Raw genomic sequence first — 12,325 nt, 5'->3', positions numbered from 1 at the left:
GCAACAGCTTACCTGCCTGTGGAAGATGAAGCCGGAGTCCACGTAAGGGTTTATGAGAACCATGCGGTCAACAACCCGTCCACCTGTGTTTGACAAAGACGAATTGTTTAATCATATTCTACCATGCCACAAAATGATGTATGTTTGCTCACGATGAAGGTGGACGTGGGCGTGGTGCACTTCACCCCCCTGGTGCAGCCCAGGATCGAGCAGCCCTTCAAGCTGGTGGAGAAGGTCGTTCAGAACGCATTTCAGTTCCGGAGGAAATACTGCTATCGAGGGCTTGGGTAAGAATGCTTTCTCTGCCTTTCACTGGCATGCTTTCTAAAATCCTTAAGCACTTTTAAAGATTAAGAACCTTGTTTTTAGGATTCTTCAAGCTAACTGTCAGTGTCACTCTTCATTCAAATCCTGAGGTGAACAAACCTTGCCTGGCCCAGAGGAAAGGGCAAAGCTCTGCATTAAGCTTAGAGGCTACCAGCAGGTTTTGTTTTAGCACCGGTACGAGCTAAAAACTGACAGTTGTGCAGTTGATAATGACCCTGAGTTCTCAGAGCAGACCATATGAACCGTTTTTACGCTCAGCACTTCTGACCCCACGTGTGGTGTTTTTTCCAACACCAGCAAGTCCCCCAGTTCTTTAGGCACCAACTGTGTCTTACATTTTCATCCAAGTCTGACATTAACTACCTGGAGTGGCATAGAGCCCACAGGTTCAGGCTTCAGGGGCCACAAGACTGCTCCCACTTAAGACACTAGTCACAAGTCCCAGGTCACCACTGAAATGGGGATTTCTGTGACACTCCCTCTACCCTACGCCCTGCCACTTCAGGTCACTAATTCGCTAGAATGGCTTATGGAACTCAGGGAAACACTTTGATTTATCAAATTATAAAGGATGTAACTCAGGAACAGCCAAATGGAAGAGACGTAGGGCAAGGTAGTATGAGAGCCAAGGGGTACACAGAGCTTCTGTGCCCTCTCAGGGCTCCTCACCCTCCCGGCACCTCACTGTCTTCACCAGCCTGGAAGCCCTCTGAACCCATCATTTAAGGGTCTCTATGGACGGTCCATTAGGCAGTCGATTACATCATTGGCCACTGGTGATTGAGCTCAGTCTCCAGGCCCTCGCTTCTTCCTAGAGACCTGGAGGTGAGACAGAGTTCAACCCTCTAATCACAGGGTTAGTTCCTTTGACAGCTGTCCCCATCCTAAAGCTATTTAGGGACCCACCCAGAGTCATCTCATTAGCACAAATTCAGGTATGGTTGAAAAGGAGTTTTATTAGGCATAACAAAAAATGCTATTATCCCTTATCAGGAAATTTTAAAGGATTTAGAAACTCTGTGTCAGGAACCTGGGACAAAGGCCAAATAATACATTATCACAGTGAGTGGGGTGTTTTGTTTTTTGTTTTTGTTTTTGGGAGAGAGCACAAGCAGGGAGGAGGGGCAGAGGGAGGAGCAGGCTCCCCGCTGAGCAGGGAGCCCCCAACATGGGGCTCGATTCCAGGACCCCTGAGATCATGACCCGAGCCGAAGGCAGCCACATAACCAACTGAGCCACCCAGGTGCCCGATACTGAGTTTTTTTAATGCTCTTCTTCCCACCAACTTGCTATATCACTTTTAAGGACACACTTAGAACTAGGAAGCAGGTATAATGTTGGAACGGCCAAAGAGACGTCACGAGGTCTTCATACAAGCATGCTTTTATGTAATGGGGAGCTCCTTCGGTCTGTTCTGCTTCCTGCTCTGTGCACACACATGGCCACCGTCAGGAAACCCAGACAGAACATGATGCTTTAGGGTCCGAGCGCCTCCCGAGGCCCTGAAATGACCACAGTGATATTTTCTATCCATTGGCAGCCAAGAAAATGTTTAAATAGGCCCAAGTACTTAGGCAGGAAGCTATGTGCGTGATATGTTTTTTTAAAAGGCTGCCATCTAATATGGCCAAACTTTAGCTGTTTAAAGGCGCCCAGCTCCATAGGCACGCATTTCTCATTTTCTCATCCCACCTCCCCTTTATATAAAGCCCCATCTCTTCGCTCTTGCTCTGGTTCTATGAAGTGTCTTCTTAGCACATGAAATTAGTTCAGGTACAGCTGGGCAGCTGCATCCTGAAACCTCTGCAGCCCGCAAAATTCATTCTTGAGGATTTGAGCGGACTGATGTTAAATCCTTGTCTTGCCATTTGTTGGCTCTAATTAGGCCAGGATTTATACTTCACCAGTTACTACTTCTTGAGCAGAGACTTGAGCGGAGTAGTGACGGATGCCACCAGCTGTCTTGGTGCCAGTTAGAATGATGGCATTACGTTACCACCCCCGGTAGGCGGCAAGCCCCAGCCAGGAGGTGTGCTGTTTGTTTGACGACTAGAACCCAAACTGGATTTCAGCTCACACTCACCCTGCACGCAGGGTGTGACTTGTACAGCTGTACATGATGGCCCTGATTCATGGGGGGGGGGGGGTGGATCACAAAAAGTACATTCTACTTTTGGAAATCCTGGAATGGGCCTCAGAGCTGGCCCCGGCATTTCCAACCTAAGTGATGGGCCCCTTCATCTCCTATACACCGTCTTTTGTGCAGAGAGGGACCCCAAAGAGTGTGCCCGCTTTGACCTGTTGGTGTCCTTCTGTCACATGCACCCACACATCGGTCCCCCCCCTTGCTGTGAAGCTGAACTCCAAGATCACAGCTCACCCGACACCATAGGGAACATGCATTCCCTTACTGAGAGGACCAGCAGCCTGTAAGAAAAACTCCCATTTCCATTGGCCATGACCTCTAGGCTCCGCAGAGTCCCCAACTATTGAGAAAAGAAATAAAATCCAGGTGTAGCTTTGCAGCGTTTCAGTCAGTCAGTTTTGTTACTCATTTTAAAACCGTGATCTGTTAGGTTAGATGAAATTTAAAATACATACTTCAAATCAGTTGTAAAGATGCCGCAAGGTAAATCTAAAAAAAGGGAACTGTTTGCATTTTCACATCACCTGGTTTCGAACTTTGCAACGGTCATTCCTTGGGGGTGAACAGTCACAAAAGCTAAGAGAATCAAGAAGTAAGACAAGTTTCATATTAAAATGAGGCAAATCAAACATTTCTATAGAATACAACTGAATGGATGTTTCTTTAAACTTACCTTAAAGGTACTTGTATTGATTGAGCTTTGGCAGGTATTTTCCCTTGTGGGCACACCTCACAGGTCAGATGAGCTCTTCCTTCAGTGGTCCTTTGTACCTGTTGCCTAGTGGCACGATCAAGATCCCTCTCCATTGGCTTGGGGCCCCGAGGACACTCCAGCCGCAGCCTCCACTCCCTCTCGATGTCATTTTCAAATGAGAGTAGAAGGAAGCATCATGATTTAAGGAATTCCTTAAGTAAAATTTGGATTATTTTCTCTCCTCAGAATGTTATTCCCTGAAGTTCAGCGCGTGGAAAGCACTGGAAAACTGTTAGAGTTGGCAGACGTGGACCCTACCCTTAGGCCCAGCCAGCTCTCTGTTTCACATTTTAAGAGCCTGTGTGATGTATACCGAAAAATGTGTGATGAAGACCCACACCTCTTTGCTTATAATTTCAGAGAAGAACTCAAACAAAATAAAAGCAAAACTCAGGAAAAAGAGGACGACAAGGAGAGAGACAGACTCTAAGAGCGTATCGAATGTTGCTTTCCACAATGTTAAGCGGCTCAGATGTGTACTTTTTGTCTTCTACAGAAGGACAATAAAAATACGATTACCATATGTGACTTATTTCCCTTTTACTGTACAGCTTGGTGAGAAAATAAATATAATCAAATAAGATACAGTACAAGCTTTCTTTTAATATATATACTGCATAGATATGACATATTCAGTATAAACGGCATCTGTTAACAACCTTACAAAAATGAAAGATCTGCACATTGTGCCCCTCACCCAGATTAAAATAAATATGCTTTAAATAAAGCAAAAACTAACAGCTCAAAGAAAATGCCCAGAGGATTGGAAAAAAAAACAATGACCTATTAATCACAACTCCCCCACCTTACTTTTTCCACATAAATTAAAATAGATTGCATTTTTAAGGATCCTAAGTCATTTTGATACCTGCTCAAAAGGGCTATAAACTAAGTAATTTACAGATTCTGATCAGTTCAATCTAGTTTTCTGATCTACAATAAATTAAAATAACTTAGATCTTTACAACTATTTTGTGGAGAAAATGTACGCCGCACAAAACCCAATAATGAATAGTTTTTCTGCCATTTCCACTTGACCACGAGTTTCAAAGTAAAACGAGCCGTCGAGCCCGCATCTGGATTGAAACGGCACTACAACTTCCCGTGGTTCTCGGTTTCATAAAAACACTCCTCGCTGACCACCGAGGTTAAACTCTGGACACTGAACTCTCGCTGGAGAACAGAACTGAGATCAAGGTTGGCATTTTCAGACTGACTGTCAAGGGACTGATGGCGAATCTGTGCCTTCAGCAAAGTTCCCCTGTCCCGCTTGGTGCTGTTCGCTTTCCGCTTAATGGCGCAGAAGTGCCCCCGCACCAGCTTGGGCTGCTCCCCTCTGGGCCGGCCCTCCGTGCCAGGCTGCTGTTCAGCTGGCTTTGCATCGGGGCCGTCGGAGATTCTCAGCCTCTGGAACTGAATTTCAATGTCTTTGGTAGGGCTGCCCCGTCTGAGAGTCTGATGGTAGTCGTCCTCGTCGTCGCTCAGAATGTCACTCTCCTTGATGAGACTGTCTGACAGATCAGCCAGGCCTGGCCGGGGCTGTTGCAGGGACTCCTGCCTGCTCCCGCCTGGGGCGCAGCCGCTGCTCTGGGTGCTACTGCTCAGGCTGCACTCGTCCGAGTCCAGGGAGCTGCCCTTGCCGGCCTCGCCGGGCTCGCCGGGCCACTCGCTGCTGGAGGAATTCTTGAGGACTTTCAAGGACCTGGAGGACGCTGCAATGAGAAAAGTGCGTTTCCCCTCGTGATCGAGAAACAGACTCCACAATGCGTCATTTCTGCAATCAAGTACGTTATAAGATGTAACATCTTAATGACTTAACATCATCTCACTTCTGTTACCAACTATCCTGGGGCTTGGGCAAAAAAAGAAAAAAGAAAAGACACACATACACCCAAAACATGCAGATACTACCAAGTGTGGAAACTTTTTACTTACGTTTATTTGAAATTTTATGTTGGAGGATTGGGCATTGCTAGATGACCTATTACCAGAGCTCGATTGTTTAGACAGAACAACAAGCTATAAACTATTACGAAGGCTAGGATTCTTATTTTGCCAATGGATAAATGAAAAAGTTAGCTACTAATAAAATCTAGGTCCCTTTCTTTCACTAAAGTACTTTGAAACTGGACAGCCAAGATTATACCATATTTCTACACCTGCCTTTTCACCTTATTTCCCTTGCTGCTCCATTAAAAGTAGAAAAATGCCCTTCATCACTCATGAGAATGGTCTCTGCTGGAATTTCTAGCCAACTTTCAGAGATTTAATAGGAATAATCTGTGTTTAATTCTTTTCTCTTGGGTTGAAGAGAAAAGGGGAGCTCTCAGCTGTGATGTTTCCATAGACCGTAATAGCATAGTTTTGATGGCTATAGCTTATTTTGGCAATAGAGGAAAAAAATAAAAAATATACAGTGAATTTGAAGAGGAGGTCACACTGTGACCAATGAAGAAAAGAAACAAGACCAAAGATATTAACAAAATAATAGAGAGAGAGGGTTTAAACTGAAATTTTAAAAGCAGAAAATTTAAAACTTTAACTGAAGTTTTGCAGAAAGTTTAAGAAAAGCATGATCTGGAGTGTTTCCTTGCTGACTTAATTGACTGGGTGTGAATGTAGGGTTTCTTGATTTTAATTCAAGTATTGGCTTTCTAGAAGCCTGAGCTGTTCGGAGCACTGGGAGTCCTGCAGTGAGCCAAGCTAAGCTAAGAGACTATGTGACTCCTGCACATCTCAATGGAAGAAAGAGATAAGATAGTAAAGAGACTATGTCAGCTGGTGGTAAAATGAGGACTTGGGATTGGGAGTGGTTATAGTTTATACAAGGTTTGGGAGCAAGAGGCATTTTAAGTTTCTTTTTTTTTTTTTTAAGATTTTATTTATGTATTTGAGAGAGGGAGAGAGCACAAGTAGGGGGAGCAGCTGAGGGCAAGGGAGCAGCAGGCTCCCCGTAGAGCAGGGAGCCCGACGCGGGGCTCAATCCCAGGGCCCCGGGATCATGACCTGAGCGAAAGACAGACACTTACCCAACTGAGCCACCCAGGTGCCCCTTAAGTTTCTTAAAAGGAAATAAAATTGCCACCACCTTCACACCACTCCGTGTACTCGGGTGTCTGGTTCAGAGCTTACAGAGCTCCCCCTGGTACTTTACAAAGTGATGACTCACTGCTGTATTACGAAAACATATGTCCGTACAGAGAAGCTTGTGTTTTCCTGAATAAACACAAGGCCAGCAAAACTCTCACCTAACTTGGCTGAAACAGGAACTCGGTTCTTAAGGGGTACCGGGCGATCCTTACAGGTCTTCTCCAGGGGTAATTCACACTTGATGTGACGCCTGAAGTTCTCCCTCAGAATAGATCGAATCACCTTGACGATGCTGGTTTTGCTCTCATTGTCACTGGTGAGGGGAGAAGAGAAAACCGTCATGTCGAGTGTCCTCGTGCTTCGTGTCCACGTCCCCTGGTCCTTAAGTGTCGTATTACTGCTCTCAGGACAGACTGACCATGAGTCACCAAGCTTCTGTGTACCTTGGTCTCCACTTACAAAAGGAGAAGTGACCATTTTTGAAGGGCCTTTGAGCGCTAAGGTTTGGATACATACTTAATCAATGGATTCTGCTACAGACACAGCTGCCATTTGGGGGAGGCTGGGTGCGATCCTGAAGTCATCAAAATGCAGGAGAGCACTAAAAATAAACTCCCATTTTTAAGAGAGCACAATTCTGTCTTTTTCCCATTGATTTTAATTTTTGGAAGTCCGTAATACCTGCAGCACAGCTGGAAGATGGTTTCCGGCCGTCCTTCTATTTCCGACTTCGTATGGATCAGTTCCCAGACGGAATTATTTTCTGTCCCTGTATAAAAGGAAACAAGGGTCTACAACTTCGCCAAAGATGTGAAGTTCGAAACTCACGTCAAATATTTCCTGTCCTGAGTCTCATCATTTTCTTCTGTGCCTCATTCTATGTATGACTTTCACAAATAGTTATCAAAAGTTAAATACTTTTTAGTTACTTTTTACACTTCCTGGTAGTTTTCCATCCACCTCAGTGTGCTTTCTTCCCTAGCCCTGGATCCCATCTCTCCAGGAAAGAGGTTAAATGGATCCTGTTTGTCAACCCCATTCCATTCATTGTATTCTTGGGAAGGAACAGTAGGATGTGCTCAGGTACTTGAGGTAAAACAGGCCAGCCCAAAGTCAGTCCCCTTTTAGGAAATGTAAGCACTTCAAAACAAAACTGAACAGGGACCCAGAACATCACTGCATGCCTTAGACTATTGGTCCTTCCTGTCACCGGAGGCACTGTCATCAGAACATGGTTATTCTAGAAGGACCTCTGAACATTTTCCAAGGTGGAAAAGTTGGTTTTTCTAATATCACATATAATACTGCTTAATCTTAAGGAATTTTCTGATATATCAATTTTTAAATTTAAGTTTGCGGTCCTTTTTTTTAACGTATTTTAGGGTATCAAGGATACTAGGCAGGAAAAATGTTGAAAACCATTGATAGTGAAAATAAGGAAACAATGAAGAGAGGTATTTGACAAAGAAAAGGCAAATTTGGCGTTTACTTTCTCTAAAAGTCTGTAAAAAAAAAAATCAAAACAACCTCTTTTGTCCTTATTTTCTTTGCCTGTAAAATAAAATTCAGAAATTATTCTGAAGGTTCTTTCCTAGTTTTTCATTCCACAATGCAAATAAGTCCCATTAAAATGCTTTTTCCTGGGGACGCCTGGGTGGCTCAGTTAAGTGTCTGCCTTCGGCTCGGGTCACGATCTCAGGGTCCTGGGACTGAGCCCCGAATCAGGCTCCTTCCTGGGCAGGGAGCCCACTTCTCCCTCTGCTTTCCCTCTGCCTGCCACTCCCCCTGCTTGTGCTCTGACAAATATATAAAACCTTTAAAAAAAAAAAAAATGCTTTTTCCTGGCATCATACCACACGAAACAATTACCTGCTGTATTTCCCAGTCTGACTTGAAGTGCGGATATGGGGATCAACCAGCGAAATTTAAATGGGTCCAAGTCGGCAGAGCCGTGTGCAGGCCGGGAATTTGAGGGCTGTAACAGGAAAGCCCCCCAAGAAAAGTGTTAGAGCAAGCTCTCACCCAGAGAGGAGATGTGCAGGGAACGGAAACTTGGAAGTTTTCCCTGTGTGCGAGGCTCCTTGCATCTGTGTGAGTGGTCCCAGTTCTCAGAGATCTCGGGGCTGGGAAGGGGGCGTTGGGGCAGAGCCGTGGTCTGGGGAGCACAGACTGCTAGACACCAAGCAAGAATGACAACCAAGCCTTCTGTGTCCTCATTACCTCTAAACAGTAATAACTCTGATGGCTTATGGTATCCACAGCTAAGCTTTTTCTTCTTTTTTTTTTTGAACTAAGGAAAAAGTCGTTTGAAAACAAACCAAAGTTACGTGGTCTCTTACGTGTATGGAGCAAACATGGGCCATTTTCAGGGATATGGAAGCTGATTTTGTGTGTAGGCCCCAGCACGGGAATTTATAGATGTAGATCTTCTTTTAAAACAGACATTGTTTGTGGGGAGAATAATAGCCTGAGTATCTGGTTTGCTTAGTCACCCCGGGAATAAGTCCCATTAGTCCAGTGAGGCCTTGGTTCTGAGCGGGCTTCTCAGACCAACACTGACAGGAGGACAGAGCCATGAAAAGGTAGCTTTAATTAAATGTACTTCTTGTCTTACCAATTTCTTTTTCAGTTTGCAGTTTTCTTTATAAACCAGTATGACAGCTCTCTTAAAAACTAAAGAAAGGAAAAGAAAAAGAAAAGTCTTTCATTATTTTGTACAAACTGTCTTCCAAGGTTGGACTATGGCTTAGAATGTTTTAATAGAACAAAGCTCTTCGAACTTATGAAGCTCCAAGATCCCACTAAACCAGCACAGGAGTGAATAAATGGTGCTCTCCTCTGATATTTCAATGATGCAGAAATGCCTACTTATTTAAAAGCAATCATCTGAAGTAGATCTTGGCGATTTTTTTAAAAATCCCTGTTTTGTTTTATCGAAATCTGAGGACATGGTGTTCATCTTGGTGAGAATACACGGTCTATAATCGGTCTTAGTGAGAATTAAGACATTTTGGAAATGCAGCAAACAATTAAGATAGCAGGTTTCAAAATAGCCTCGGGAGATCTATTCCTGTAACATTTGGCCAGAACCAGTAAGCCCAGCAGAAGGGAGAACAAGATAATGAGTATGCGGAGCGACGGCATCTTAAATAGTCGGAGGCTGGCTCTGTTAAGTCAAAAGCCATTACAGCAATGATTCCAGCTCCTTCTGAAAATCAGAGTTAGCTGGACTGGTGGGTCTAGAAAGATCTTCATTTTCACCAGCCTTTTTTAAGTTTACATTCTTTCAAATGGGATACTAACCAAACACCGTGAGTTCAAGGTCCTTTCTGGCTTTTCCTAGAGACAGAAATGGATTCAACCAGGAAACTGCAGAGTGCATCAGAAGCTCCCCCATGGAAAGTTCTGTTACCTGTATCATAAAAACGGGAGATGAAGACAGGGAGACCCCAGGGGTAGGTTGTCTCATGTTGGACAGTGAATCACATATGTATATGTGGGGATTCCAAGTACATTCAATGTGATTCTTACGGCCCCCGTAAACATGGGGCCTTTAAATAGTATAGATTTTGAAAATATGAGCAAAGCATCGAACTTTGAAAAACAACATAAGTAGAAAGGCATTTTGGTTCAGTGCACACATTATATGTAAATGGACATTGAGGTCCATCCAAAGTGTCACCACCCCGATCCATAAACTACACGGGGCCTGCACAGATAAAAGTACCAACACTGAAACTGTCACAAAAAATTAAACTCCAGTTGTTTTCTGTTCTTGCCTTTCTCTACTGAAACTACGTCTTCTTACATGTAGACTTGAAAAGCTCAAGATTCTAATTTAGTAATTAACCAGAAAAGAAAAAAATAGAAATTGTCAAATTCCACTTAAACTAGTTCTGTAAGTAAGGAGGTAGCCACCGATGTCAGATATCCGGTTCTTTCTACCTGCTGACCCCACTTCCTGTATTCATCCTCCCGTCAGCTCGTGCTTTCCAGGTACGCGCCCACCTCTGGGCCAAGTCTTGCCTCACGCCCCATGGAAAGGGAGTGGGGAGTAGGGACATAAGCTTAGTGATATTTCTTGTTTTCTTTTTGTACAATGTTAAGGTGACATAAGGTTACATTCTTAAACCAGTATAATGAATTTTATGTTCCGTTTATACTTAAATGGTTTGGTTTACTGCAAGCATTAAGATCAAAAAAAATTTTAGGCATATTCTCGTCTAGGAGAGCCCGAACACGGTGGCCTCGTTTGGAGATCGCCTATGGACGGACGCAGTGAACAAATGCACTTAAGCCTCTCGGAATCCGGCAGTGCCACTGACCTCCTTCTCTGTTCCACTCTGCTCTGCCACCAGCTGGTCGAACACGGTCCCGTAATCCTCGTAGATCTTTTGCATCTCATTGATGTGGCTGGCTACTTTTTCCATTGCCTTTAGTGCCTCTGAAAAATATAAAATCATTATTTTATAAATTTTGTTTAAGTCCTACCAAAAGCCGTAATGAAAAAGCTCAAGATTCAAGCCAGATTCAAGACCAGTTCTTACTAACCGAAGCGTTACTCAGGCATGGCTCACGCAGCCCACTGCAATCCAGTCATTATAATGAAGAACAATAGGACAATCTCCCACCTCCAGGTCTCTTTGAAATGAGGCAAAACACAGGTAAAAAGTATCACTAATAAGAACAGCTAACGCTGATCGAGCACCTTCTATTTGGCAGGTACTATAATGGGTGGTTTATTTTAATCATCTCATTTCATCCCCACAGTAACTCAATGACTGTAGGAGCTGTAATCAATCCCATTTCACAGATGAGGAAACTGAGGTGCAGAGGGGTTAAGTATTGTGCTAGACTTCTAAAGAGAGAAATAAGGAGTAGAGCCAAAACTGAAACCCAAGACTGACTGGCTATCGGATACCTGCCCTTAAATTCTGCCTCTCCTCCCAGGCCAAAGACTGGAACCATGAGCAACAGTTTGTTAGCCAAGAACTTACTAATGTCTCTGTAAATGCCCCTAATGACCACAGCAACTGGTGGTATTTATACACGGTGCTTATTTATAACTTTCTACTTGGGCATGTGAGGGACAAAATGATTTTGTAAAAGTCAAAAAGCAAAATTTCAGGTTACCTATAAATTTAGTATTTTTCGTTATTTTGTTCTCCTGATTCAGTATTTTAATTCAGTTTGGAGGCAAGTTTGGAAGGCAATTTTAAATATACCCATTTAAACATCATCTTGAGGAAAAAGGATCTTTTCACATTATTTGAATACTAATCATAATTTGTATCATTTACTTGTAGAATTTAACTTCCATGTAAAAAAAAAATTTGTCTTTGTTACTTATGATACAAAAGTATGCTTGTCATAGAAACAAGAGCCAGTTTAACTGAAACTCTTTTCAGTGTTTATTATTCAGTACTACTAATACTTATTAAAAAATTTGTTACTCTACCCAGGTATTTTATTACAGGTAGACCACCTAGTTTTCACATGCAGAGAACAAATCACTGTATCTCTGATGCAAACACAGCATCCCTTTAGGGGATACTCTTCTTCATCTCAAACTGAGGGGCTCTGTGTATTTGACAAATTGTATCTTAGGCCCATAATTTCTGGGGTTGCAAAAGAAGACACATCAGCCTGGACTGGAAAGCAGAACCTGTCGCTGGGAGCTGGGTTGTGGAGCTGGGCTCTGCCCTCAAGTCCCCACAAGGTGGAGCCTCACCCAATGGATTCGATCAGCAGCACTGGGGGGCGCGCAACACACAACCTCGCAAGGTGGCAGGAAAATAGGCCCCATTTTCGGTTCCAGCAGCACTGTTTTGCTAACCGAAGAGACCCAAAGTAACGGATTTCATCTCTCTGAGCCCAAATACGTTCTTTGAAAAACGAAAATGCAATCTCCCCACCAGAGGGGTTTGGGGCTCCTCCGAGGACATAATTTTGCCCAAGTATTCTGTCCATCTGGAGGGATGGCCATATACCTAGTAGCTCTGTGCACG

At 43.7% G+C, this 12,325-nt stretch overlaps 2 protein-coding genes across 2 annotated transcripts in view; one reads left to right on the top strand and one right to left on the bottom strand.

Annotated features, from left to right (window-relative positions):
• The window catches only part of LOC118001782 (mitochondrial dimethyladenosine transferase 1-like), a 67,207-nt gene extending 63,395 nt beyond the window's left edge, over nucleotides 1-3,812 (top strand). Inside the window, exons 6-7 of the mRNA XM_034991928.1 lie at nucleotides 160-287; nucleotides 3,414-3,812. Coding sequence (XP_034847819.1) covers nucleotides 160-287; nucleotides 3,414-3,657 — 372 coding nt within the window. The 3' untranslated portion in view covers nucleotides 3,658-3,812. The remainder of the gene's footprint in view (nucleotides 1-159; nucleotides 288-3,413) is intronic.
• The window catches only part of LOC118001784 (T-lymphoma invasion and metastasis-inducing protein 2-like), a 114,274-nt gene continuing 105,759 nt past the window's right edge, over nucleotides 3,811-12,325 (bottom strand). Inside the window, exons 20-26 of the mRNA XM_034991930.1 lie at nucleotides 10,643-10,761; nucleotides 9,621-9,729; nucleotides 8,932-8,990; nucleotides 8,187-8,292; nucleotides 6,999-7,086; nucleotides 6,476-6,630; nucleotides 3,811-4,939 (exon numbers count right to left, since the gene is read on the bottom strand). Coding sequence (XP_034847821.1) covers nucleotides 4,320-4,939; nucleotides 6,476-6,630; nucleotides 6,999-7,086; nucleotides 8,187-8,292; nucleotides 8,932-8,990; nucleotides 9,621-9,729; nucleotides 10,643-10,761 — 1,256 coding nt within the window. The 3' untranslated portion in view covers nucleotides 3,811-4,319. The remainder of the gene's footprint in view (nucleotides 4,940-6,475; nucleotides 6,631-6,998; nucleotides 7,087-8,186; nucleotides 8,293-8,931; nucleotides 8,991-9,620; nucleotides 9,730-10,642; nucleotides 10,762-12,325) is intronic.

Source organism: Mirounga leonina, unplaced genomic scaffold (genome assembly GCF_011800145.1).
Source record: "Mirounga leonina isolate KUSES-001 unplaced genomic scaffold, KU_Mleo_1.0 Mir_54, whole genome shotgun sequence".
Classification (NCBI taxonomy): Eukaryota; Metazoa; Chordata; class Mammalia; order Carnivora; family Phocidae; genus Mirounga; species Mirounga leonina.
The sequence above is the reverse complement of the archived record's forward strand: the minus strand, read 5'-3'. Positions and strand labels throughout refer to the sequence as shown.